Source organism: Amorphotheca resinae (genome assembly GCF_003019875.1).
Source record: "Amorphotheca resinae ATCC 22711 unplaced genomic scaffold M430scaffold_10, whole genome shotgun sequence".
In the NCBI taxonomy this organism is placed as follows: Eukaryota; Fungi; Ascomycota; class Leotiomycetes; order Helotiales; family Amorphothecaceae; genus Amorphotheca; species Amorphotheca resinae.
Window position 1 is genome coordinate 830026 of NW_020194480.1, and position 25659 is coordinate 855684.

The 25659-nt window shown below is 49.3% G+C and overlaps 11 protein-coding genes across 11 annotated transcripts; 5 read left to right on the top strand and 6 right to left on the bottom strand.

The window, feature by feature from the left end:
• Positions 1-282: 282 nt before the first annotated feature.
• On the bottom strand, positions 283-4065 carry M430DRAFT_107553 (hypothetical protein; the record flags this gene model as incomplete). Its single annotated transcript, XM_024861162.1, has 4 exons — positions 283-1610; positions 1659-3084; positions 3132-3757; positions 3804-4065. The coding sequence occupies 4 exons, from the start codon at positions 4063-4065 to the stop codon at positions 283-285; spliced, it is 3642 nt and encodes a 1213-aa protein (XP_024718487.1).
• A 1769-nt stretch (positions 4066-5834) lies between these two features.
• On the bottom strand, positions 5835-7053 carry M430DRAFT_44402 (hypothetical protein). Its single transcript, XM_024867698.1, has 2 exons — positions 6775-7053; positions 5835-6724 (listed from the first exon to the last, which is right to left on the bottom strand). Exons 1-2 carry the CDS (start codon positions 6871-6873, stop codon positions 6209-6211), a joined length of 615 nt encoding a protein of 204 aa, XP_024718488.1. The 5' UTR covers positions 6874-7053; the 3' UTR covers positions 5835-6208.
• Positions 7054-7945: 892 nt separating this feature from the next.
• M430DRAFT_36608 (hypothetical protein) lies at positions 7946-9066 on the bottom strand. The gene has a single exon (XM_024866961.1). The coding sequence runs from the start codon at positions 9013-9015 to the stop codon at positions 8176-8178; it is 840 nt and encodes a 279-aa protein (XP_024718489.1). The 5' UTR covers positions 9016-9066; the 3' UTR covers positions 7946-8175.
• Positions 9067-11599: 2533 nt separating this feature from the next.
• On the top strand, positions 11600-12279 carry M430DRAFT_171846 (hypothetical protein). The gene has a single exon (XM_024863617.1). The coding sequence runs from the start codon at positions 11819-11821 to the stop codon at positions 12206-12208; it is 390 nt and encodes a 129-aa protein (XP_024718490.1). The 5' UTR covers positions 11600-11818; the 3' UTR covers positions 12209-12279.
• Positions 12280-12418: 139 nt separating this feature from the next.
• Positions 12419-13730, top strand: M430DRAFT_52791 (hypothetical protein; the record flags this gene model as incomplete). Its single annotated transcript, XM_024868327.1, has 2 exons — positions 12419-12604; positions 12798-13730. 2 exons carry the CDS (start codon positions 12419-12421, stop codon positions 13728-13730), a joined length of 1119 nt encoding a protein of 372 aa, XP_024718491.1.
• A 668-nt stretch (positions 13731-14398) lies between these two features.
• On the bottom strand, positions 14399-15930 carry M430DRAFT_144781 (hypothetical protein). The gene is made up of 3 exons (XM_024862910.1): positions 15653-15930; positions 15112-15601; positions 14399-15055 (listed from the first exon to the last, which is right to left on the bottom strand). The coding sequence occupies exons 1-3, from the start codon at positions 15922-15924 to the stop codon at positions 14444-14446; spliced, it is 1374 nt and encodes a 457-aa protein (XP_024718492.1). The 5' UTR covers positions 15925-15930; the 3' UTR covers positions 14399-14443.
• Positions 15931-16603: 673 nt separating this feature from the next.
• M430DRAFT_44406 (hypothetical protein) lies at positions 16604-18927 on the top strand (the record flags this gene model as incomplete). The annotated part of the gene is made up of 3 exons (XM_024867699.1): positions 16604-16646; positions 16696-17719; positions 17773-18927. The coding sequence occupies 3 exons, from the start codon at positions 16604-16606 to the stop codon at positions 18782-18784; spliced, it is 2079 nt and encodes a 692-aa protein (XP_024718493.1). The 3' UTR covers positions 18785-18927.
• A 440-nt stretch (positions 18928-19367) lies between these two features.
• On the bottom strand, positions 19368-20113 carry M430DRAFT_44407 (hypothetical protein). The gene has a single exon (XM_024867700.1). It carries the CDS (start codon positions 19985-19987, stop codon positions 19535-19537), a length of 453 nt encoding a protein of 150 aa, XP_024718494.1. The 5' UTR covers positions 19988-20113; the 3' UTR covers positions 19368-19534.
• A 401-nt stretch (positions 20114-20514) lies between these two features.
• M430DRAFT_36612 (carbohydrate esterase family 4 protein) lies at positions 20515-21751 on the bottom strand. Its single transcript, XM_024866962.1, has one exon. The coding sequence runs from the start codon at positions 21639-21641 to the stop codon at positions 20727-20729; it is 915 nt and encodes a 304-aa protein (XP_024718495.1). The 5' UTR covers positions 21642-21751; the 3' UTR covers positions 20515-20726.
• M430DRAFT_21577 (hypothetical protein) lies at positions 21699-22434 on the top strand (the record flags this gene model as incomplete). The annotated part of the gene is made up of 2 exons (XM_024864536.1): positions 21699-21776; positions 22060-22434. 2 exons carry the CDS (start codon positions 21699-21701, stop codon positions 22432-22434), a joined length of 453 nt encoding a protein of 150 aa, XP_024718496.1.
• Positions 22435-22806: 372 nt separating this feature from the next.
• On the top strand, positions 22807-25240 carry M430DRAFT_106971 (hypothetical protein; the record flags this gene model as incomplete). The annotated part of the gene is made up of 7 exons (XM_024861119.1): positions 22807-23030; positions 23135-23398; positions 23447-24017; positions 24083-24279; positions 24343-24483; positions 24540-24924; positions 25025-25240. 7 exons carry the CDS (start codon positions 22807-22809, stop codon positions 25238-25240), a joined length of 1998 nt encoding a protein of 665 aa, XP_024718497.1.
• Between the last annotated feature and the right edge of the window lie 419 nt (positions 25241-25659).

Genomic DNA, 25659 nt, shown 5'->3' on the forward strand with positions numbered 1-25659 from the left:
TCTTGCGGAGTCCTGCCAGAGGCGGCTACTATCATCATACTGCGAGGAACGTGGGAAGCAAGAGCATTTGTCGAATTGTGGGACCATCCAGTGCTATCATCTATGTGAATAACGCTTTTGGGTATCTAGAAATAATCATCCATGTGATCCATGCCAGTCAATGCGAGCCAAAGTTTTTTTGTTCATACCCCCCGATGCCCAACTAGTAACTCCGGAATAATGCAAAGAAAAAGAAAAGTCTAAAAGCCCTCCCTTGCAGTGACAGGACCCCCGCGTGGTGGATTAAGAAGCCATCATTCGAGCAAGCTTCTCAAGCGCGGTCTCCTGTACGTCTAAGTCCACCACTTCCTCTTCGATCTCTTCTTCCTGCTCAGACCCGTTGTTCTCGGAATGGTCTGTGTTTCGGAACGCGTCTGAGATAGCAATTGAATTGCCCGCCGCGTCAGCCGTTGCCGATGCTGTGGCTTTGTCCTCAATTGGAGATGCTCTACGAGACGGTTTTTGCAGAATTGGTGGGTTGCTAGTCATACTTGACTCATGAGCAAGCCGAGCATTCTCACGCGGGTCAACAAGGCCATCTAATTTGACCCGAGGGACAACATCTTCTACTCCTGTTCCACTCAGGAGGTGATCCGGGACAGCTTGTGGCTGAAAGCTAGGAGCTAGGACAACCTCGCCCGAATCACCCATGCCCATTGAAGGTTCGCTGCGCATTTCATCCAAGTCACTCCCACCGGAAGCATCCTCCGAATCAACGTCTGGGCGAAATAGTTCTAGAACTTCTCCTCGATGGATTATAGAACCATCTTCTTGCTGGATGAAATCGTTAAAGTCAGCTTGGCCGCTAGCCTCGCGCTTTCGGGGTCGAGTGTTGTCCTTAAGAACCAGTGGTTGAAGTCCTGGAACGTCCAATTCATCGCTTGTCTCGATACCAGTGGCAATGCGAGCGAGATCCTTCTCAAACAGCCATGGAAAAGAAATCAGCGGCATGTATTTTGGCTCCATCTTGCGTTTTGGAACTTCACGGCCTCCGACTATCTTTGTCGTGCGGCATTCGGCAAGTGCAATATCCAGTTCTTCCTTTGTGACACGATACATAGCAGCAACAAAGGGTCCAAGCACGGAGAAATCTTTGCCGCCAGCTCTGTCGATGCACACTTCTCGGAATCGATTTTTCAGATCGTCAGAGATTCTAGCCATTTCCTCCTGGACTTTGTAGTCGCTACCAACTCGTGGCCGTGAGAGTACGAAGGTTGACCAGACTTCGAATTCGGTCTTGATCTCCTGCTGAGCCATAATTCTTCGCATGGCCGTGTCATACTGCGATTTGATTTGACGAGCAGATTTCAAAAGAGAATTGTCCAACTTGTACGCTCGCAAGATCCGCTTGTCGAAAGGCTCTTCGTACTGTGGAACAAAGTCTACAGTTTCGACTCTGTCGTAGAGTTGACCCAGAACGCTTTCGGAATGATAGGTAGCGTCTTTGGGCTTATAGCGTTTCTCCATAAAGTGAGGCCACTTACGAGGTCTGAGCCGCTTTGGCATCTCTGCTGGTTGTCCGGTCTTGACGTAATCAACGGCCTTGGAATGTAGAGCTGCTAGCTCAAGACCTAGAATATGTCAGCTAATTCATCGTTTACTGTTAAGATAGATCTTACATTTCGGATCCTTCACACTATTAGTCAGGTAGTCCGCTTGAGCTAGATGGGCATGGGCAATAGTGGGCAGAGCATCGTTCTTCATGAACCGGACAAAGAACTTCATCAAGTCGGTAACCTTGACCGGCTGGCTCTGCATTTTCGGAGTAGGAGCCGAGTAGTTCATGGGGTCACAGTTCCACTCCGGGGGCTGTAGTTCCTTATCCCAGATAACAAAGTAATCATCTCCATCCAAATCGCCACCCGAGCACATACTCGGCACGTCTCTATCGCCAGTCTGTGGGAAAACAACAACATCACGGAGATGGTGTAAAGCAGGGACGTTGACGGCCTGAACGACTCGTAGGTCACCAGGGTGAAGCGAAGGATTTCGACCAACGAGGCAGATACCCTCTATGACGTTGTAGTGGTTTGGATCGTCCTTAGATGGCACTTGAATGAAAATCTGTGGCAAGGATTCTTGAGTATAAGTCTCCCCACGGGCAACGGTTGACTTTGAATGTCCTCTAAGGGTCGCCGTCTCGTCGACGCATCCCAAGACAAAAGCTCCATTCTCAACGATGATTTTGGCCTTCTCCTTAAGGAGCTTGATCGACCAGGATCTCCAAAGATGAAGAAGAGATAGGACGAACGGCTCTCGCTGTGTCATAAATCCATTATTGATCATGCTCGCAATATTGATCGTCATATGATTGTCATCGACATATTTGGATAATAGGCTTTGTGCAAGAGCGTGGTCGCTCATGGCAGACTGGTAGTTCGAAAGCTGCTCTACCATCATCTTCATAAAGACACTGTCAGGGACGCCAAGGGAAGACAATATGGTAATTGTCTGACGATTGAGTGTCGCACAAGAGAAGCGAGACCACCTAATAATTTCTAAGCCATTGTATGTTGCAACGAACTTCTGTTGAGATTTTCGAATGTGGACTTCCTTATCCTTAGCATCAGGGGATACGACAAGAATGCCTTTGCATCCACCAAGGCGGAACTGAAAAGCGGAAGGGGCGGTATTGACACGCAGTCCAAGCTCAGCCGTGATCATCTGTGCGAGGAAGGAGGAAATCTTGCCAACCCCGTCTGTGAAGCAGTATCCATTTCTCTCAATGTCTGGAATCTTCACAATGTCTGGCGCCGACAGTCCATGGATAGCTCGAGTCGTTGAGAAGCATTGACCTAGCCGGGCAGCATATTTGGCGACAACTCTGATATGGGAAAAGTTGCCCATCCATTGACGTATATCATCGCAAGACAAATACTCGGTAGGACAGAAGAAGTAAGCCCCGTTTTCTCGGAACTGCGAGTTACCAAATGCTAAGAACTGATAATGACGGTCTCCAATGCGGATGCCATTGTAGAGAGTCCTGTAGACTCTCGTAAAGAGTTCATCATTTCTTTGTTTATCAGCACAAGAATTAATTCGGCCCTGCGACTGTTAGCTAGTGCGGAAAAATGAGAAAGGGATTGACGAACCTCGGCCATCTCATCTGTGAATTGTACACGAAGGAAGCGACCATCCTCATTCTCTCGAGCATAATGCCTAAGAACTCTATTTGTGGTCTCGACAGTAGGAGAGCTGAAATAGATCGTGGTTGGTGTGATCGTAGCCTTCCGCACATAAGCACAATAGTGAGGAATCTTGGTTTTGGGGGAAAATGCAAGGGCTTCCTTGTCTTCGAAGATAGACATCGGATTGTGAATGCGCTTTTCTTGCTCAGCAACGTACTCAAGGATATTTCGTGCCTTTGCAGGATCCTTGGATGCCATTTCTGACAAGGTTTTCACGAACGCTTTGGTGATGTTGTGTTCGTTCAATATATCCCTTGAAATACACACTTCCAGCTGATAACGCACTTCAAACGGCAAAAATATTGGGCCATCTCCTGTCTCTAGGTACCGGAGATCTGCAGCTGCATGCTGCGGCGTCGAAGGGTCGTCGATCCAAGACCAAAGTTCGGCTGGCCGCGCAGGAATCTCATGAAGGCTATTCAGGGTAACAATTTCGATATTAAAATCTTGCAGAGCCTGTTTAATTCTCAAGTAGCCACTTGAATCATTTTGTCTTGTGTCGAAAACAAACTTGTACGTTGTCCACCGACCTATGTTTGTGAGAGAGAACTTATTTCAAGAAGATAGAAGACGTACCTATATCGATCACTGGACGTTCTTTATGGAGTGTCACGGTGGCATTCGTGAGGCGATAAGGATCATAGACGACATCTGTCTGTCTGTACCAGGTATCAAATTCTGACCACAACAGATTCTCATTTGAATGGCATGATTTCTCGTCCTCCCTCTTGCGGAAGAATGAGGGTGGGCTGTCCAAGGATATGACCAGTGCAATTTTAGAATCGCTGAGATCCACGCGATAAATCGTCTTTAACTGAGAAAAAGGGATCTGGAACATGTATTTGTTTTTTCTGTCATATTCTGAGATCTTAGATCTGCTGACGTATTGCCTATCTCCTTTGCTTCTGGGATCCTTGAAGTCAACTAGGAAGGTAGCAATGATTCTGTTTCGGAGTAAGTCAACAACGAAAGACAACTCATCTCCAGGTGAACCATTTATCGATTCCATGGTCATCAAGGATTCTGGCCCTAGCATAAGGCCAAAGTGCAGGGACGCAGGGATGAGTCTCATCTTCTCATCGTAAAAGACGCTCTTGTTGATTGGACTCTGTATTTTGAAAAGCCGTTTTTTGTTCCTGTCGTCAAATTCCACGACACAGAAATGCTTAGAGTGGCCATCTTCAGCTATGAGCTCGTGAAGATTCCCGGGCCCTAGTTGTGTCCAAAAGGGGTGCTTCGGAGGCGGAGAAAATCTGATCTTGCCAGAACCATCGCGAGTACCACTTCGGCCTTCAAATAATTCAATGAAGGCGATCGTGCCATACTTCTTAAAATTCCGATAAATGTCGTAAGTAGTAGTGGTAGGAGGCAACTTCCGCAGTCTAATTACGAGCTCGGGGACCTTGCTCCATTCGTATTCCTGCTTGATCATAGGTAATGGGGATTGTTGCAACGCATTGCCGCCTACAACGGATGGCTGAAACCCCGATCTCCGTGACGAAGGTCGCTGAAGGGCATGCTCCCTCGCACGATGAGTAGTACGCCAGTCCAAAGCTGCACTATCGGTCCGCACTGCAATGGGCAGCATCGTGAGCTAAAGAAGTATCAGTATCCTTCAATCAAAGCTGGAAGAGCCTTTGCTAACTAGTCTATAGAGTTGAGTAATGCGAAAGATAGACAGGCGAAAACACCGTTATATGCTGCGCGACCCAGCTGCAAAGGTCTTGACAAAAGGCCAACTAAGATCGAACGATTGGTAGGAGTACGCAGGAAATGATGCGTTATGCGCTGGCGTGGTAGAGGTATTCGATAGGATGAAGAATGCGGCAGGTAAAAAGGTATGTGGCATGTGGGATGAGGATGTAGGTTGGCAGAGGTTGGAAGAAACAGAAGTAGGTCACACTCTTTCACAAGCTTGAAGTCTCCTCTTATAGTCTTTTGTACTCTTCTTTAGCGAACCTGCTATTCAATATGTTTCTGTTAGCAAGATGTTCTGAAAGTGAAGCGGATAATTGATATAGAAGGATAGAAGGATAGAAGTCGATTGTATAAAGATATATAAGTGGGGGACAAAAGGGAAGTTAAATACTCACTCAACTAGACTGGAGAGAAAGAATAGTAAAGTTAAACAGTTGACTGAGTAGCTAGGAGAAGGTCAAGACGGGATGAGGACAAAGAGAAGAGGTTGTAGTGGAAACACTGAAGTTTGCACTTATCCACGACGGGTGGGCGCATGAAGCGGATGAGATATAGAGCCCGCAATCAATACTAACCATGAGCAACCTGGAGATCTGTGAGTGACTTCATTGAATCCCCTAATGAATTAGAAATTGAATAGGGCTGGGAGTTGGAAAGAGGTGAGAGAATCATGGCGTTTGTAGACGTCGATCAACAAGATATTTCGGTTTGCAATTAAAACGCGTCGCGCGCTATCACGTGAGATTAGATATGCCGGTTCACATTCCATATGTACCTAGGTACCTTAGGTTACCTAAGGCTTAGGTAAGCACACGGATGTCCCGTGACTACGATCCCAATAACTTGGTCTTCTCAATTTCACTGTCAAAGCCACGGTGATTCTCGAGCAGCTTTACAGCGAGCAGCTTTACAGCGAGCAGCTACAGTTGAGCTTTGCAGGAGAACTTGACTGGTCTTGAGAGTTCAAGCTTCGGCGAGTTAGTCTGCTTATGCCTACAACCATGCTTTTCGCATTGATCGAGAACGACTATTACAGACTTACAGCACATCTTCCTCCGCTCTGCATTCAATTAAATCTTCGAGTTGAGTTGCCGTTCAGAATGATAGTAAGAGACCAGTGGTCCTAGTTCAATGCATTAAACACAAATGAAGATTCCAGACGTCCCCAGGGCGAGCAAGACCCCACAGATCCACCAGTGTGCTTCAATTACCACCCACATCGCGAATCATTCCCCATTGTCCAACGGCCCATGATTTTCTGCTTTTAAATCGTCACCGCAGTCTCACAACAAGGCGATAAGTCCCCCAAAGATGGTCAGAACCGCGATTCCCACGCCCATTGCTGGCTGGAGCATGTTCTGCCCGCCAGTGAATGGGATGGGGGCAGTGGTGTTGATCACTGGTCCTCCAGGGTTGACAGATGAAGATGGCTTCGAATCGGTAGTAGCCGACGCAGTCGTGGATACTGCTGAGGTGACTGAAGCAGACGAGGACGATTTAGTAGAGGCAGGCAAAGCAGTTGATGATTCCGGAGTGGACGAGGAGGAATGAGGGGCTGAAGTCGATGTTGAATCTGATGTTGAGTCTGATGTTCTGCTCGCAACGACCGCAGTCGCTACGCAAGAGCAGACGGCATTAGCAGAGCTCTGGACCTGAAGACCTGTAATGATTCCGCAGGCAGAAAGGACGCAGGCTTCCGCTCTGGACATGATAGCGCTCGAAGCTGACGAGCTGCATTGGCAGGCGTAGTCGGTGGCAGCGCAACCGACGGCGGATCCCGCAGATGTGATACAAGATGCCTTGGGAATAGAGTCAGCGGGCCTCAGACGGATGGCAAAGTAATACTCACACCGCAGGCTGGAACTGAGGAAGCTACAGTAGCACATTGGGATTGAGCTGAGACGGCAGTAGCCATGCCAGTGGCCAAGATGACACCGAGGTACTTCATAGCTGCTAGGTTCTTCGAAAACGAATGTGCATTGATTGACTTCTTGCAATAGAGCGAGTGTGCATGAAACGAACAATATCTGCAGAGCTTGGAATCCGGGGGAGGAGGGAACAAAGCCGCTTAAATGAACAGCCCTCCTCACCTTTAAGATTATGATGCAGACTTGCTTTTCAGAAAAAGGATCTTCGATGTTGTAACCTCATCATCGATTATTGGACGCATCATTCTGCTCGTTATGCCTGTCAGACGAAACTTCGTTCGTGGCGGCGACACCGAGCGATCTTCTCCAGCTAAAATGCGAGGATATGGAACACATGTACTCGGTGCTACCACACAAAGTTCCTGCCAGGTAGGTTCGTATCGTCATAGTACTGAGCTTGCATGCCATGTGAACAAAAAGTAGCTTCCTAGGTTTATTATCTCCATATGCAGTAAATACAGAGGGAAAATAGCAGTTATACTCATCACAGTACGGTCTTTGGATAGAGAAAATACTGAAGAATATAGAAAAGACAAATTATGGGGTAAGGAAGCGGCGGAAACGATCAGCTGTGGGTCAATCTCGGGCCTTATTTACGAACGGGATGTTTCATATCTGCGTATGACAGCGAAAAGCTGACCTCGTACAATGACAAAACTGGGGTAACTACCGCTTCTTAGAAATTATCCATGAAAGTCAATTTTGAGCAGGGTTTTGAGCCAGTATTCAGTATCAGTATAAATGTCGGGGAAAATATCAGGGTTCAAGTATTGAATCAGCTATATATATCTTAGTTCGTACCACTTCCTATAGTTTAGTCAAGAGACACTGGAAAGCAGTGGGGGGGAGGGAAGTTAGTATATTCGAAAAAGTACCTTATGTTCAAGAACTTAGGAGGATGCAATCAGATAGTCAATAAAAGAACGAGACCTTCATGCGCAGTCAGTTTGACATTCCTGAACCTCCAAGACGATGGGATTGGACATTGGAAGAGGTACTTCCATTATTTATTTCTGAGGCGTATTGCATATTCAAGTTTCTATTTCAAGTACTGTTCGGGGGCGGTAGGTTTACTAAAATAATTGAATGAGTGTGCCTACATGTAATACATCACAGATTCCTACTTCCCTCTTTCTCTGCTAAAACTTTCCGCACTGGAATCATCCGTCGGACCGCTCCTGCAGGACAGTCAAATTCATTCCCAAAATCATTCCGATTAAACTCCCGCTCAGAACTATACAGAAGAATCGAGCAAACAACCGTATGAACAAATAGTTCATAATCATACACACACACATCGAGAGTTTGCGAGCTTCAAAGCTTCAGCTCGGTTTCTGCCGAGTGTGGCTCGATAATATTTGTATCATGGTCTTGTTCCCCTTACTCGCCGCATACTGTAAGGCTGTCTCTGCATTTCCACCGACGGTATCTGGATTCGCACCTTTCGCCAGTAACAGCAGCACTAACGAACTTTCATTCCGGCAAACCGCACGATAGAGTGGTGTTTCTCCGCTAGGAGCGGGAGTGTCTGGGCTGGCGCCATGGCAGAGAAGCAATGACACCATCGAGATATCACCTTTGTGTACAGCTCGATAGAGAGGAGTTTCTCCACTCGGACTGGGTATTTCAGGGTTGGCGCCGTTGCATAATAGTAGTGAGGTTATCGATGTGTCGCCCCTATATATAGCTTTGTATAGAGCCGTCTCGCCGGAAGGGCTCATGATGTTGACGGAAGCTCCTTTCCCCACCAGCAGCGCCGCGGTGGAGGTATCACCGTTGGACACAGCCTTGAATAACGGGGTCTCTCCAGCTTTGTTCGGCACGTCCACATCGACAACATGATTCAAGAGTAGGCGGGTGAGTGAGGGATTCCCCCTCGAAACCGCCAAATTTAACATTGTCTCTGCATGTGGAGGGCTATGTGTAGGACTCGCCCCCTTGCTGAGAAGCAGTACAGTCATTGAAACTTCGCCTCTTGTGACTGCTGTATAAAGCGGGGTCTCCCCTTTCGCGTTCTCAACCTCGACATCGATTTCCTTGTGGGCTAGCAACAACGTAACTATGGACGTCTCTCCGCGAGAAACGGCGATAGATAAAGGTGCTTCACCCTTGAGATTTCCAGCTGCTACTGTTGCTCCATATTTCAGTAGAGCCGCTACCATTCTACTTTCGCCTTTCTTGACGGAGCAACATAAAGGAGTGTCGCCGTCTTTGTTTCTCTCTTCAACATTCGCTCCATGCCCTAGAAGCAATTTGACAATCGATGTCTCACTGGCTAAAACTGCCAAGTTTAACATACTCTCTTGACCCGCAGGGCAGGAGTTCGGATTCGCCCCATGGACAAGAAGTAATTCCACACATGATTTGTGCCGCTTTTTTACCGCGAGATACAGGGCGGTTTCACCCGTAGGAGTGGTCTCCTCGATTTCTTCCCTAGTACTCCGTGCCAGCAGCATCTCGAGGATAGATTTCCTGTCACGGCTCACAGTAATATAAAGGGGGCTACTACATTGAGGAGGCCGTGCAGCTGGGTTTGCTCCCTTGTCCAACAAAATCCGAACAATCGCTTTATCGCCTTGGACCACTGCCCGATAGAGAGCCGTCTCTCCTTTCAGATTTGGCGTCTCGAGATCTCCTAGTTCTTTTTCTAGAGCTTCCTTGACTTTCGATTTGCTTCCTTTAGCGACTGCTTGATGAAGCAAGGTGTCCTTAGGTCGAGCAGGAAGGGGTGACCTTTGAGGATAGTCACTTGTGTAGCGTTGCCTTGCTCCGGTTGAGCTAGGAGAGTTTGGGGATCTAGTGGAGAAACTGGAGCTGTTGAGATCGATAACTACTTTGAGACCGCGAGGTTCAAAGAAGCCGGTATTCCATTCCATAGCCACAGCATTAAGTCTCAACTGGCGTAATCTATCTGTCTCTCCATTATCGCCGTAAGGATCCATCAGCTTGCTCTGCTCTCCCGTAGAATAGGTCCCCAGCAGAGGTGTGACCCCCTGGGATCGTGAGCTATTGCTTTCAAGGTTACGTCCAGGGAAAGATAGACCGACCCTACTCTTCAGCACTTTCTCGCTACTAGAAGCATGATTTTCGATACTGTGCTCAGGGAACAGATGGTTCAGAAACGTCTTCCAATCTAAGACATCCACACTCCTCTGTAACCAGTTGCCACTTGGTTCGGGATATGGCAGATCGGCAGGACGGGTCTCGGGGCCGATGACAGCGCGATGGTAGAGCGTATTCGCAGGCCTTGGATTGCTGTGGGAACGTAGCTCAAAGTATGGGAATGCAGAGATAAATCCGGCCTTCTCCAGATCGCAGTTATCACCACTTTCAAATCTGTGCGTTCCCGGCGAGGCCATGCTATTGAGCTCTGGAGAAGTTGTTGCAACCGGGGGTCTTCCGCTGGTACACGTATGCCCATTGGAGCTGATAAGGGAAGTAGAAGCCAAGATGTGTTGCGAGGTTAAAGCATGCAAAGCAGTATTTGATCGATTGGGGTCCTCCACAGAGTAGGGAGGGGGCGGGTGGAGGTCATTCATGGTCGCCTTGTCTACACGATCACCACCAACAGTGCGTTCTCTTGTGCGAAGTGTCGCGGACAGCACCAAAACACGTTTGAGGGTATGAAGGAGCGAAAGAAGATGAAGACAATACACAGATATAAGTATCATAAGAAGTTGCAACTTGCAAGCATCGAGACCTCAGGCTGACGTATAGCATGTCCAACGGAAATCAGGCAGCAGCTTTGTGGATGGATGATGGATTATGGATGAGAAATAAAGGAGAGAGGAGATGGAGCTGGAGCTGTATGCATATACAGGTACGCAAAGAGAGACAAAGGGAAACAATTGGGTTTATGAGGATACAACTTACCTACTTACCTTGCTCGATATTTGGAAAAGATATGTGGACAAGGAGGACGTGAGGAAGCCCTGGGCAGCGAGGATGTCGGTCTAGTTGTCCTGAGGCATACATTTTACATCCACCTCCTTGACAACAGCAACGATACATCGCCATGATGAGAACGCCCGGATGGATTTGGACAGAACATCTTGACTTACAGCATCCGCTACCTGAATCACAGAAGATGCGACGCACCCGTGACAAGAATTCCAGGCGTCGCGCTTCCTTCACTATTTCGAGCCAGCCCCCTCAATTCGCAGTTACAATGGCAGAGGAGACACTGTATAGGTTGATGCTTCCACATTGACGCTCCATCCGGCCAGTTAGAATACGATAAACAAGCATGAGTATTCGCGGAATCTAATTTGTATTTGTGTATCTATCTGTGCTGACCTGCGAGTCCTCTAAATCAAAGCTACACGGTCTGCAACACGTCTTCTAACCCAGTTTCGCACTGAGCCAAGCTCGGGCTTCGACGATCTCGAACGATTTTCCTACGACCCCTTCCTCGACACCCCCCTCAGAGGTCGAATCGTCCGCTGGCACTACACAATCAGGGCTCTGAATAGACGCAGGAGACTTGCCTCCCGACTGTCGCAAGAAGAGCGGTTGGACGGACCCTAACCGCCGAACGTACTTCCCCGAGATATGTCGTTGGATATTAGTGGCAGTTATCGAATCGTATTATCAGATATATCGCCAAACAGCACAAATTATAGTCGTTTGTTCAAGAGGCCGTGGGCGGAAAAGGTCATGCTTCTATCCCCCAACGAGTTACTACGCCCAAGCTTGGGAATTGCAGCTGAATGATCATGAGTGGATGAATATTAGATACGGCTGGAGTGGGAAAACAAGGCGCTCATCCATTATGGAATGCTCGGAAGGCTATGCGTCCTTCCCCACGTAGTAAGTCAGAGTAGAGCGGAGTGATTCCCCTTCTCAGGTGAGAAATCGCATAGAAGGAATTAGATACGATTGCAACATAACAGCCCAACAATCAAGGGTCCTCGAGGCGAAATGTTAGTATGTTGGTGGAATAATGGCGCGGCCTGGATGCTTTGAATGGGTCTAAAAAAAGCTTGTATCTTTCCTACCGGCTCCCTGGATTGTATCGGGCTCAGCCCCTTGCTAGAGCAAAGCTTGTTCAGTTCAGAGGTACGAATCAAATCCGATTCGAAGATCAAAACCGAAACACCAAAAGATCGCTCGTTTCGTTCTTGGTTCCACCTTGCACCTGAGGCGATCAAGCCCAATGCACAGCCCTGTCTTGGGATCCTTCAGGATGTCCCACTCCAAATCCTCTCGCCCCCAGTCCAACATCGCCAACATCGCCAACACTACCAACACCATCAACAAACACCGCAACATGCAATGGCCGGCCCGGCCACATTCACAGGGCAGGTGCGTTCAACGCCGATGAGAATATTTATAGATGTATATATAGCCAGGTAGGCCAGAAACCTTAGGTAAGAAATAACATATTTCTTGCGGCGTCTGCAATATCTCTAGGTGAGAACTTCAACTCCTCTTTGCAAAAGTCTCATTCGTTACAAATTTATACTTCGTTCCTTTAAGCAATACCTCTTTATTAGCATTTTTTGACCTGCTGAGGCCTTGATGGACGACTGCAATAACTAGAGTCGGGTTGTATCATCTCGAGACATGGAGTGGATGAGAAGAGTCCGGGCCCAGCGAGCTATGGCACATATGAAAGCGAAAACAGGCCCTGAAGTTGAAGTATCAGAAGTGGTGATGGAGGAAGGGCTCGGCCAATTCTCTCAATCTGAAAAGTCAACCTCCCGCTGGAGATTACCTTCTTACCGAAAATCTTCTTTGGGGAGTGAGGAAGTATCTAAGCCATGGATCAGATCGGCCCCTGGAAGGAGAACGACTTATCTGCTTTCAGCGGTCATTGGAATTGCAACTATCGCAGTGATGTACACCAAGCTCTGTCCCATTCTGTTAACCTTTCTGACCAAGAAACTGTAGAATATATTACTGCCTCTTGTTGGCTCTTATTGCACGCTTTCATCCACTGAAGCCGCCAACCACCGGTCTCAGCAAGATAGTATCTTCCTGGGTAGAGCCCGGTACGGCTACGCCAGCCCCACCTTCATGGTATCCGGACTTCAGTCGAGATATTATCCCAAAGGCAATACATTCACACAACGATTATTGGCGACAAGTGCCATTATTTGAAGCCCTATCTGATGGGGTCACTGGCGTGGAAGCCGATGTTCACTTGATCAATGGAGAACTATATGTCGCACACAGCAATTCTTCAATCCGTACGAACCGCACCCTACGTTCCCTTTATCTCGACCCTCTCACTTCCATTCTGAATAATCAGAACTCCGATAATGGAACCAATAATAGCACATCAATCAAGGGGGTATGGGACGTTGACCCATCCCGAACTTTGGTGATGATGATAGACATGAAAACTGAAGGCACCGCCACTTTCGATGCTGTGCAGGAACAGCTTACCCCCCTTCGCGAGAAGGGATGGCTCACTGTTTGGAACGGCACATCCATCATTCCCGGTCCTATAACAGTTGTTGGAACCGGAAACACCCCCTTCAGCTCCGTTCTCAACTCCACGTCCACAAATTCTACCTACCGTAGCATCTTCTTCGATGCACCATTAAACAATCTCTCCTCTGCCTACAATATTTCCAACTCTTATTATGCGAGCACCTCAATCACGGCGCTTTTCGGTGGTCCACATAAGTTTCCGCTTTCGGGCTTGACGCAAACGCAGTTGGCGACCCTGAAGACGCAGACTACGCGAGCAAGCGAATTGGGACTGGTGAGCCGGTATTGGGATATTCCAGGGTGGCCTGTGGTGCGAATGATGACAATTTGGCGACAACTTGAGGAGCTTCAGGTTGGTATGTTGAACGCAGACGCGATCGATGAAGCTGCGAGATTCAATTGGCGATGGTGTAACATACTTGGCCTGCAGCTATGCTAGCTTTGCTGCTTTTCTCGGTAACTCCTAAGAGGATTTCAGAGCATAACACTTGGCTCTTGTTGATGGCCGATGCGATCTTTTCATTCCTCATCGCGTTGATTGAAGAAGTTTTGGACATTTGCAGCTTTTCGTGACAGTCAATTACCAGATTTTCACGTTTGGATTGCTGCAGGATAGCTTTACAGTATGTGGGAGACGAATGGGAACAGCCACATTTGTTAAAAGGTGCCACGAAAGCTAGGACGAGATTAATAGGGGTACGATGGGCCTTTGAGGGGATTTGACCGAATTGGCAACTTAGGATTCGGGGGACGATAAAAATTAGGGTCTCTCTGACAGATTTCTAGAGTGGGGAGGGATCGGAGGTTAGAAGAGAGAGCTTAAAGGGGCCAAGAGTGCTGGCAGGCAGATCTCATAATTCTCGCGGACGTCTTCCGGTGGCAGAGGACTCTTGGCAAAGGGGTCTTGGGTCATCTTAGAAAGGTTGCGTCAAAGAAATGAAGGAAAAGTACCATTAACTGGGTAAAGCCTTTTGAGAGATGGGATCAAGGAGCTAAAGAGATGGAGTTCTTACTGGCTACCCTCAGGCTCACTCTGGTCCGGAAGTAGAGCAAGGAATTCGCTGTAATTTCAAACATCATCATTGTTTTAGCAATAAGTATATTATTCTGGACCTGTTCATGAAACATCTGTATGAAGCAGATGACTACAACTCACTTTGCCAATGTCACCAGGTTCTGGTGCCTCTCCAAGAATTGCCCGACACTCTTAACGAATCTATCCAGCTCACTCTTCGGCGTCCCCAGAATTAGCGCAATGCTACCTCGTCTCGTGAGCCAAAATCCATCTTCCATCATCTCCATAAAGAACAAATCCTTGAGGTCCCAATCCTCGACAATCGCCTCCCTGCACGGAATCTCCGTCGTCCCCTCCTGCGAGAAATGGATCCCGACCAGCGTCCCTCTCCCCGTGACGCTCATCTTGGTCCCTCTGGCCACGGCCTGCAGATCCGCGCGGAACGAGTCTCCCAGCTCGTTGAACTCGATGGCCACTTCGGGTTTCCAGATCTCCGAGAGTCCCGTGAAGCCGGCGTGCATGGCGAGCGTGTTGTTGTTGAAGGTCCCTGAATGCGCGAGCGAGGAGGGAGAGCGCGGGTCGTAGACGGCCATGATGTCTTCCCGGCCGCCGAAAGCACCAAATGCGAGGCCGCCGCCTAGCCATTTCCCGAAGGTGGTCAGATCGGGGGAGAGGCCAAGGATGGCCTGTAGACCGGAGGGGCTGAGACGGGAGGTCATCACTTCGTCGAGGATGAAACATGCGCCGACCTGCAAATCGTAAGAACGGTGTTCTAAGGGGACGGGGGAAATGGCTTCTACAGTACCTTTTTGGCGCTCTCTTGAACCTGATGCAGGAACTCTCGCGTCCCTGGAATGCAGCCGCCTGCACCTTGCATACCTTCTACTAGGACAGCAGCGATGTCGTCCTGCTCGATGAGCTTCTTCGCGCCTTCGACATCGTTATACCTCCCAATCACCCACTCATGCTTATCGACACCATTCTCCTGGACGCCATCCCAGAAACCGAAGACAGCCCCGTGATAGCCGCCTGAGAAGACGACCACCTTCCGCTTCCCAGTGAAGTAGCGTGCCCCGGCCAGGGCATGCATATTGGCTTCCGTCCCCGAGTTGCAGAAGCGCACCTTGTCGAGGTGGAAACGCGAGCACATCAGCTTCGCGTGCGCGGCTTCCTGCGCGATAGTCGATCCGAGGTTCAGACCTACGTTGGTTATCGTGTCGATGAGGCACTTCTGGATCACTGGGTGCGAATGCCCATACAGTCCCGCAGTGAGCTCTCCTACGAAATCGGTATATCTGGAACTCTCTCAGTATCTGCTTTAAGAAAACGAGGCGGGGTTCGTTTACTCGTGTCCGTCTTCATCATATACTTTATATGCTTCTCCTTTCTTCATGCATATTGGGTAAGGGGCTGTGTAGAGGAGCGTCCTTGTGTTCCCGCCAGGTAGATATTGAGAGGCTTCCTCGAACAACTTGCCAGATATCGGGTTCCTCTCAAGGAATCGTGCCTTGGCAGCTTCTACTGCGCTGCTCAGGGCTGAGGGGTCCTTGACTTGTCCCTTTGTGCTCAAGTCGAGCTCTGGCTCTGGGGAAAGTGGGGGTGAGTTGGCTTTTGGCATTTTGGATCAAGGAACGAAATTAACAGTGAGGAGTATTTGAGAGTGAAGATGAAAGAAATCAAAAGCACGTTTGAAAACCAGATCCTTTATATATACCTATACATGTCTCACGGCCCGAGAGAATCCTTCCGGCGATGCAGTCGGCACGGTTCGGCGATTCGCTGAGAACTGTCTCGATGATTGGTCAAACTCGCCGGCAGAAGATACGTATCACCGTCTCTGCAGCAGTCTCCAGAATGCCAAGTCTGGTTATAATTATAGAAAACTCAGAGAAAATAAGAAAGATCGAGTAAACTTAGACTCGGATCTAATGTGTTTGTCACTCGACATTTCTGTTGTTGTTGTGGGAGGTTTGCTCCTAGCGAGTGGACTCTTTTAAATCAGGGGAACGGGGTGTTCCCATCAATCAGTTAGCGCGACCCCCTTTCCAACGTCTTCCCATTTTATTACTCTTCAACTCCTCGACAAGTAACCCATTACTTTGATTTCATTGATATCCTATAATTCTTGCCCTCACATGTTTACTTGAATGTTGTACGAGGATTGTGGCGCTGTAGGATAATTCCTTCTGGCAGTACAGACTGCACAGCCAAGAGTGGGATATATCATATATTCTCCGCCATGATCTTCTGGTTCCCAAGAACGCTGGAGTGTGCCTGGAATCTTATCTCTCAACAGTATGCCCGATCCTAATCAGAGCAATGGAATCGAGAAGAAGACAAGTACGGCGAATCTCTTTCTGTAGAACTTGTGGCTGATATCATGATTTAGTTCGTGCTGCGTGCGTCAACTGCCACGACCGAAAGGTCAAATGTGACGCTCATAAGAGAGGGTTTCCCTGCTCCAATTGTATAGTCTTCAAACGGCAAAACTGTCGTAAACATGAAAAGAAGAAGCGCTCTTTCGTCCGCCCATCCAATGGTTTTGTTCCAATTCGCCGGCGATCGCCAGATCATACTGCTTCAGTCCAAGCTGCTTCCTCAGACGGAAGTCGTCCGGGCCCTCCTGTATTCCCAGGGATAAGGACCAATGATAGGCCACTTACAACCGAGTATGAGTCTCTTGCTCATCAAAATTTGGTTGAATTCATGGATCAAAATGATATTCGACGACATTCCATTCAAAGAGGAGTCAGAATTACTTATGTAGGGAAGGACGTCTCGAACATCAACTTCCTTGTCCGTCAACGAGATGGTGGTGATGAGACTATTCACCATGTCCCTACTGATGAGATTGCACGGCAGTTCATCCATCATGAACCAGAGAGAATGCCTAGGGAAGCATTTATGCTTCCAGAGCAATCCCTCGCTGATGAGTTGGTAGAAGCCTACTTTAAACATGTGAACCCTGGATGCCCAATTGTGGACGAGGAAGTATTTATGGCACAGTATCGAAGTCAAAATCCGTCTGATCCCCCTTCGCTTCTAGTCCTGCAAGCCATTCTTCTTGTCGGAGCACACGTGTCTTGTGAGCGGCCCGATCGAGATAAGCTTAAAGCTGCATTCTTCCGGAGGGCGAAGATGCTTTTCGATGCACGACTGGAGAAGAACCGGGATATTGTTGTGCAGGCCGCGCTCTTGCTAACTTGGCATTCTGATGGTATTGAAGATATTGGGGCCAACGCATGGTTCTGGGTTGGGATTGCAGCAAGGACTGCTACTGGGCTGGGAATGCACCGAGATGGGGGATCTAGTAAGTTGGTATACCGTGATATGCGCACATGGCGGAGGATCTGGTGGATATTGGTTCAATTTGACGTGACGGTCTCCCTTTCTTATGGACGTCCCCAAGCTATGTAGGTTGCAGCCTTCATGTGATTCTTGAATATAGACTGACTTTTCTGCAAAGAAACCTAGATGAATGCGACGTCCAAGCTCTGAAAGCATCAGATTTTGAAGGCTGCGGGCCCAATGTTCAGATCGACTATGTCATCAAGCGAACTGAGCTCTGCATCCTTATTTCTAAGGTCCTACGAGAACGCTTTGGTCTTCGAGTGAGCCAAGAAGATCGCATGGCAGCCCTCATGAATGCCGACGAGTCACTAGCAAATTGGTGCCTCACGCTGCCACAGCCCCTCCAAATGGCCTCGTCAGAAATGACATTATGGTCTGCTTCTTTGCATTTAACATACAACAACTTCTTGATACTTCTCCATCGGCCACACCCAAAGTCCTATAGGCAACCGCAAGACTACGGCCCAAATGATTCTGATATCTGCAGTGTGTCAGCCATCACAATCGCAAATATATTCGAGGATTTGCGAACGAAAGACCGTATCAAATATCTCTGGATATCAGACATCAACGCCCTGTTTACGGCTATGCTTCAAGTTAGTGTGGAGCTGCGATTCTCGAATCCTATCTTGGCTATTAACGCCCTTCGCCGCTTCGATTCAACTCTCCTTTCCTTGCGAGAGCTCGCCGAGTACTGGGTCAATGCCGACTCAATCCTTCGCATCTTCGAAGAGAGTTCTCATATCCAACACGGGATTCGTCTTGGCAAAGAGATCCGGAATCCAGAACTGTCACCACACATGGAGGGCACTAAAGAAACAAACGCCTCCACAGTCGGGGAAGAGCAGGCTTCAGCAAGCTTAGGAGCAGAGCGCAACCAAGAGAAATCCGACCTCGATATCCTCGCCGAAGCAGCACACGCATCTTCTGACCTAGGTGGAGCGGCGACCCAGGATACGCAAGGAGACGCGAGTCTCTTACCAGGCTTGTTCCCGTCAAATGATTACCTTTCGGAGGACTTTCTCCCTCCAACAGATATATCGTCGCTGGGTAATGAGTGGCGAGAGATATATTGGCAAGAACCGGGAATTTCAGAGTCATTTGGAGATGGATTTTGGGGTTGGTGATGATCCTCGCGCTGGCCACTAAAAGGAACATATTGATGCCCTATTATTAAGTAGGAATTTCTTCTAGCACATCATAGACGTCTGGTTGGAAATGACAGAGCTGATTTTTGCTGGGGAAAGGGTTTCTTTGAAACGTGAACAGGCCTTTTCTTCCAACTGGAAACCAAATCTGATGTGTCCGATAATAATAAAAGAGAAGAGCAGTTGTTATTTTGCAAACCTTCCATCGTCAAGATCCGCTCACTTCATTCTACCAAACCCTACTTCTTTTCCATCCTATACCCAAGCTTCAACAAAGTTCCGGAAAGTCCCTCGCCAAGAGGTGGTGGGGATGTATTATAATGGATTGAATATGGGAGGGTGGGATAACCATTATGATTCGCATCGGGGACTGCGAGATGCTGGATGCGGAGCTTCGGAGAAAAGGGGGACCGTCAATGTTGTATTGCGGAAATGCTGTCGTCACAGGTCAGTCAGTCAGTCAGTCACTCAGCTGAGCAGTCAACCCCAAGAAACACGAAAGCACCAAGCAAGTTTGAAATCCACGCATGACTTGTCCAAAATCCAAAGCCTACCCAAGCCAGTCCCGATTCCTGCATACCAGCAAGCCATCTCCAGCACATCAGCAAATCGAGCACTCAAACCCAACGCCCCTATCCCTCAGAGAACTAGAACCAAAACCCGCCCTACTGGCTGACTCTCCCTTCGATACCAAGCCATCACCCCCCTAACCCCAGCTCTCACAATCCTCTACCCAATCACCGCGCTATCCTCGCACTTAAACGGACATCTGCAGATATGCGTACCCAGATCCAGCTGCGCGACCGCACACTCGCAATCCTCATATCCCCACGTCTGGCCATCATACGAGAACACCGGGGTATCGTAGCCGAGGCCTGGGACAGCGGCCGAGTTCAGGATCAGCGGTTGGGTGAGGCTGAGACCCCAGGCGAGCACGCGGACGTCGGTGCCGAGTCCGTCGGTGGTGGCGCCCCAGGGCGTGCAGTCGGGAGAGTAGATGGTGGCGTGGGCCCAGGCTTCGAAGGAGGAGGGGTTGTAGAGGTGCGTATTGGTGCCGGTGTTGGTTAGCCAGTAGAGGAGGCAGGTCTCGTGATCGCTGTGTGGGGTGCAGGCTGGGGTGGGGATCTTGGCTTGGATGGTGTGGAGGAGGAGAATGACGGGGAGGAGGGAGAGGAGATGCATTTTGTTGTTGTTTTGAGTGTGTAATGAGGTCTGAGAGGATATCCTTGATGCTCTATTCTTTGTTGGAAGTAACTGATGAATATCGATGGCTGGTTTTGGACTGGATAGAGAAGGTGATGTATCCAGGGACGTGATATTACAGTCCCTAAATAGGAACAACTGAATGATTCACAACCTTACTTTTAAGCTTGAATAACTGCTGAAATGACGTCCTTATTGACCACTAGTAGTCAGGTTGTGTAGTCAGGTTGTTAAATAGGAGACCCTTTCTCATTGATTTGAGGTAGTGAAAGTAAACTCAAGCTTTATCAAGAAGTATGAGACAGCAATGCATAAGAGTAGTAGAGATACTACTTAGATATCTGTACAACATATGAGGTTCCTACCCTACAATTAAAGGCAACATCGCAAAATATCACCGGTATAAATCAACAGGAGGTATAGTCGAACTTCGAAGTCCACGTTTGGGCATCACGGACAAACAGGAATACAGGATCCTCAACAATAGCGCAAGCCATAAGTCACAAGGAGGAGACAATGATTGAATATCTTAATGAACAATAGGAGCGAATCCAGGCCCAGAAAATGCAAATGGGTATCAGGCTCTAGAAAGTAAGATTAGGGAATGCATGAACCAGACAGCTCAGCGGGGTTCTAAAATGTCCGCATCACTTGTGGTAGCTCTTCCTTGGCTAGCAAAACAAATGTATAGCTCACAGGGCCTTAGCTAACGTCTTAATCAAAGCTCCTTGGCAACCTGCAGCAACCCACCAACAGTTTCTACTTTCCACCCTCCAGCAGTCAAGCCTTTGAGAACTATCTCCAACTGCTCTACTGACCAAGGTCTGTTCTCGTGCAGAATAATAATGCCACCCGGCTTCACCATACTCAGAACATGCGCCGCATTAACCCTCGGATGAGGGACCTGCGGATCAAACGGAAAGATGCTCCCCAACACGACCTTGTACCCGACACTCCTGACGATGCCCACCATTTTCGCGCTGAAGATCCCTGAGCCAGGTCGGAAATACTTGGCTCCACCCTTATTTGGCGGCAACAGGCTCTCTACCCTTGCGATCTGCGGCCTCAACTCCTCCAGCGGGATATTGATGGTGGGCTCATCGGCCCACATGTGATTCCCGATCTCGTGGCCTTCATCGTGCATACGCTGTAGAAGCCCCGGGTACTCGGCGACGTGACTCCCAATAACAAAGAAGGTGGCTTTTGCGCCGTAGGTCTTGAGTAGATCCAGGATCTTGTCCGTCTCACGTGACGGAGCGTCGTCGAGGGTGAGGGCGACGACACGCTGTGATGGAGGGAGGGGAACGTGGAACAAGACAGTTGGATATTTCCATTGCAGAAATCGAATGACAAAAGTTGGCGGTTTGTAGATAATGTAGCCGATGAGGAGGGCCAGAAAGATGATGATCAGGAGGTTGAGGAGGAGAAGCCTCATGACGCGGCGAAGAGGCGTTGGAGGGTTTCTAGGTGATGACAGCACGTAGTCATCTAATTGCTGTTCCTCGTCGTCTGAAATCTTTATATGCTTTGGTTGCGGTCTGGGCTGGATGAGATAGTGGTGGAGGAGTGAAAGGGGAGCAGTCAAGCCAAGACGGCGTGCTCGACGGAAGAGCGGTCTTATGCTGAGACGCATGGGGGCGCGTACGGGACACACAGGACAAAGGAGAAGGATAATAGACCACTGACCAGCATGGCTGGAAAGGGAGGTGAGGTTACGAAGGATGTAGGTATGTTGGATATTGCTGAGGTTGAAGATCTGAAGTTCGAGGTACGGTGTCGCGTGCACTTTCACGTGGACCTCTGTCACGTGACTATAAGATAACCGACCTCCATACGGGAAGGTAATTATGGATTCTCATTCTTTTACCTGGTATTGGTACTCCGTATGCTATATGTTCTGCGTTCTGTCCCTGTATAGCGCCATATGGTTGAGACATGGCAAGGGGGTTAGTGTAAAAGAATGGCTACAGAGACACTCTACACTTCTACAAGGCAACTCCGGTATCAGCCCTTGCAACACCATCGCTATTGTTAGGACTGATCCGCAGTAGTGCGATCTTGGCTTGAACAAGGACAAGAACACCGAGTACCGAGTACTCCAAAAGATACTTCACAAGTTCACCCATGGTCCATGGTCCATGGTTCATGATCCACGGAGAAGCCTCCTGCATGCTTCGGCTAGCTCGACCTGCAGGCAAAAGAAAGTTCTTTATATGCTTGTCAATATGACAGTGTCATATCGCGGATTCTCGGATTCAAGAAATTCAGCTCTCATCTACTCAATACCATCCTACCCCTGGATTATGCCATTATCCTGTTTTCTGGCAAAGAGCCGGTCCTTCGTATTGCGGGTTCCTGGCGATGAAATCCCACTTTCTGTGCCACTCGCGGCCCGGGAGAAGCTTAGCACTTATCTCTCCGTCTGATTCGATCGTATCGCTTTAGGAAGCTGGGGTACATCAACGGGGTTCAGGACCCGGCTACGGTTGTGATAGCGTTCCAATTGGTCCGTCTTGAACCGCTGTGTTGCGGAGTTACTCGAAGAGCGCTGGTGTGCGGGATGTTTCCTTCAATTTAGACTCAATCTGGGAAGTCATTCGTCGCGCTATGCTAAGGAGCATCAAGCTTACATATTACTTCAACTGTTGGCAGGGAGTAGTTACCGGTACTCTGGGGAGCTACAACGCAATGTGACTATGAGGGCACGGCTTAAAGAGGATGGCTTTCCCCTCGTCCCATGGTCCCTTGGCTCTGGCACGCACGCGAGTTGAGCTTTGAGAAGTCTCCCCTCAGTCACGATGCGCTTCTTCACCATTGCTGCCGTCGCCGCATCCGTGGCTCTCTCCGTGCAAGGCGCTGCTGTTCCTAGTCATGGAGCACATCTGGCCGTGCACGAGAGACGCAGCGTTCCTCACCGGGAATGGATCAAACGCTCTAGGATCCCTTCCAAGACGAAGCTTCCGGTGCGCATTGGTCTGAAGCAGAGGAATCTCGAGAAGGGTCACGATTATCTCATGGATGTGTAAGTTGGATTGCTCAATCCGTGTCACGACAGCTTTGCGCTTCTCGGAATCGCTTTTGATGTTTAAATACACTATCCATTGACTGACATACATATCTCTGTAGCTCGCACCCGGACTCGCCGAACTATGGTAAACACTGGACCTCTGAGCAGGTGATTGAAGCGTTTGCCCCTGCAGAAGAGACGGTGGATGCAGTGCGAGACTGGCTGGTTGCATCAGGTATCTCGCCAGGCCGGATTGTCCACTCGGACAACAAGGCTTGGTTCGCATTTGACGCCTTTGCTGAGGAGGTTGAACAGCTGCTCCATGCGGAGTATCATGAGTACGAGCACTTGGACGGTGACAGAGTCGCTGCAGCTTGCGACGAGTAAGTCATCACCTTCCTTCGACACGTGACGCTCTGCTGACTCTCCAGATATCACCTCCCAACTCATATCCAAGAGCACATTGACTACATTACTCCTGGCGTCAAGATGATCACAACCTCTAGGAAGCGCAGTACCAAGCGTAGCTCTATCCCGGGAAAGTCCAAGGGCGTGACACCCCTCGGCGCGCCCTCTACAAAATGGCCAACTGGCTTCCCCTTCAACGACATCAACTCGCTCGAGACTTGCGATGTCCTGATCACCCCCGCATGTGTCAAGGCCCTATACGATATCCCAACTAACACGAAAGCGACCCCAGGGAATGAGATGGGCGTCTACGAGGAGGGTGACTACTACGACCAAGAAGACCTCGACCTCTTCTTCCAGAAATACACCCCTTACATCCCGCAAGGCACGCACCCGACCCCGAACTTCATCGACGGGGCCGAGGCGCCAGTCGCCGTCGCGGACGGTGGCGGCGAATCAACTCTGGACATGGAGCTCGCGTACCCGATCATCTTCCCGCAGTCGCTCGTGCTGTATCAGACGGACGACTACGACTATGCCGTAGAGTACCCTGTCGAAGGGTTCGGGAACGAGTTCCTGGATGCGCTGGATGGTGTAAGTCGGGCCTTACTTTTATCATATGCTTGTGGGAAAGCCGGCTGACGGTTTCTGTGATCTAGTCGTATTGCACGTATTCGGCATACAATGAGACGGGCGATGATCCCAAACTCGACCCCGTCTACCCGGACCCGCACCCGGGAGGCTACCAGGGACAGCTGATGTGCGGTGTCTACAAGCCCACGAACGTTATCTCGATCTCTTACGGGGAAGCTGAGATTGACCTTCCGGAAAACTACCAGAGACGGCAATGCAACGAGTATGCTCTCTCTGCCACATCCCACGGCACCCCAGAACGTAGCTGACAATATGGCAATTCTAGGTTCCTGAAGCTCGGTCTCCAAGGCCACACCTTCTTATACTCCTCCGGTGATTTCGGCGTCGGTGGCTACCCCGGCGACGCCACCAGCAGCGGCTGTCTCGGTCCCGACGGGACCATCTTCGACCCCCAGTTCCCCGTCAAGTAAGCCTTTGTTTCCCCCCCTCCCCGCCCCACGTCCTCCCACTAACCTCCAGCAGCTGCCCCTACGTGACCGCCGTCGGCGCCACGAAAGTGTATCCCGGACACAGCGTCTTCGAGCCCGAAAGCGCCGCCAACGACCTCGCCGGCGCTCCCTGGGCCCGCGCCTACTCCACCGCCGGAGGATTCAGCAACGTCTACGCCGCACCCTCCTACCAACAGGCCGCCCTCTCGACCTATTTCGCAGAGCACAACCCGCCGTATCCCTACTACGAGGGGAATGCGAGTTTCGGGGCTAACGGTGGCGTGTATAACCGGCTCGGGAGAGGCATCCCGGACGTTTCGGCCAATGGGGATAATATCGCGGTTTTTCTGAATGGGAATTTTACGATTAATGGGGGGACGAGCGCGGCGACGCCGATTTTTGCTTCCATTATTACTTTGGTATGCGCCTCCTTTCTTCTCTTGCCCTTCCTCCCCTTTCCCCCGTTGACCAATAAAAACAAAAAACAAGAACCCAAAAATACTAACCCCTAAAACCAAGATCAACGAAGAGCGCCTCGCGCTCGGCAAATCCCCAGTCGGCTTTATCAACCCGGCGCTGTACAGTAATCCCTGGGTAATGACGGATATCACGAACGGGAGTAATCCGAACTGTCACAGTGACGGATTCAGCGCTGTTCCGGGGTGGGATCCGGTGACGGGATTGGGGACCCCGAATTTCCCGCGGATGTTGGAGATGTTTTTGAGTTTGCCTTGAGAGAGGATTTTATTATACTCGTGAGATATATATATATATGTATATATATATAATGACTTGCTGACCTTTTTCGGCTGAGACATCAATCAAAGTGCCGGAGCATTGTTTGATCACTACCACTACTTGTTCAGTCCCCATCTCCTTATTCTAGCGAGCGAGTAATCGTTGGCTCAGTCTTCCTTTTTTTTTTATATAAACAAACTCACAGTACTCTTTTTCAGCGTGGATGGGGCTCGATATCCGAAAAATTCGAGGATGATGGGATGGTTCCGGTACGGGATAATATGCTTATAGGTGGATGCGCAGCGCTAGACGGTGGGAGAGACAAGCAAGTAGATGTCCTTGGTGCGGGCAGGCCAAGTTCGTACAAAATAAAATGATCTCGGAAGAGGTTTGCAAGGCCTTGGTGTGCTAGATAC

What these genes read in the sequence shown, in the direction of transcription:
- M430DRAFT_144781 (XM_024862910.1), bottom strand. Translation starts at nt 15,924, where the DNA reads ATGCCAAAAGCCAACTCACCCCCACTTTCCCCAGAGCCAGAGCTCGAC. An exon ending in TATGATGAAGACGGACACGA is followed by an intron (nt 15,602 to 15,652) that starts GTAAACGAACCC and finishes AGAGAGTTCCAG; the next exon opens with ATATACCGATTTCGTAGGAG. An exon ending in TTCAAGAGAGCGCCAAAAAG is followed by an intron (nt 15,056 to 15,111) that starts GTACTGTAGAAG and finishes TACGATTTGCAG; the next exon opens with GTCGGCGCATGTTTCATCCT.
- M430DRAFT_44402 (XM_024867698.1), bottom strand. Translation starts at nt 6,873, where the DNA reads ATGAAGTACCTCGGTGTCATCTTGGCCACTGGCATGGCTACTGCCGTC. An exon ending in CCTCAGTTCCAGCCTGCGGT is followed by an intron (nt 6,725 to 6,774) that starts GTGAGTATTACT and finishes TCTATTCCCAAG; the next exon opens with GCATCTTGTATCACATCTGC.
- M430DRAFT_36612 (XM_024866962.1), bottom strand. Translation starts at nt 21,641, where the DNA reads ATGCGTCTCAGCATAAGACCGCTCTTCCGTCGAGCACGCCGTCTTGGC.
- M430DRAFT_44407 (XM_024867700.1), bottom strand. Translation starts at nt 19,987, where the DNA reads ATGCATCTCCTCTCCCTCCTCCCCGTCATTCTCCTCCTCCACACCATC.
- M430DRAFT_36608 (XM_024866961.1), bottom strand. Translation starts at nt 9,015, where the DNA reads ATGGTAGCGGCTCTACTGAAATATGGAGCAACAGTAGCAGCTGGAAAT.
- M430DRAFT_171846 (XM_024863617.1), top strand. Translation starts at nt 11,819, where the DNA reads ATGGGTCTAAAAAAAGCTTGTATCTTTCCTACCGGCTCCCTGGATTGT.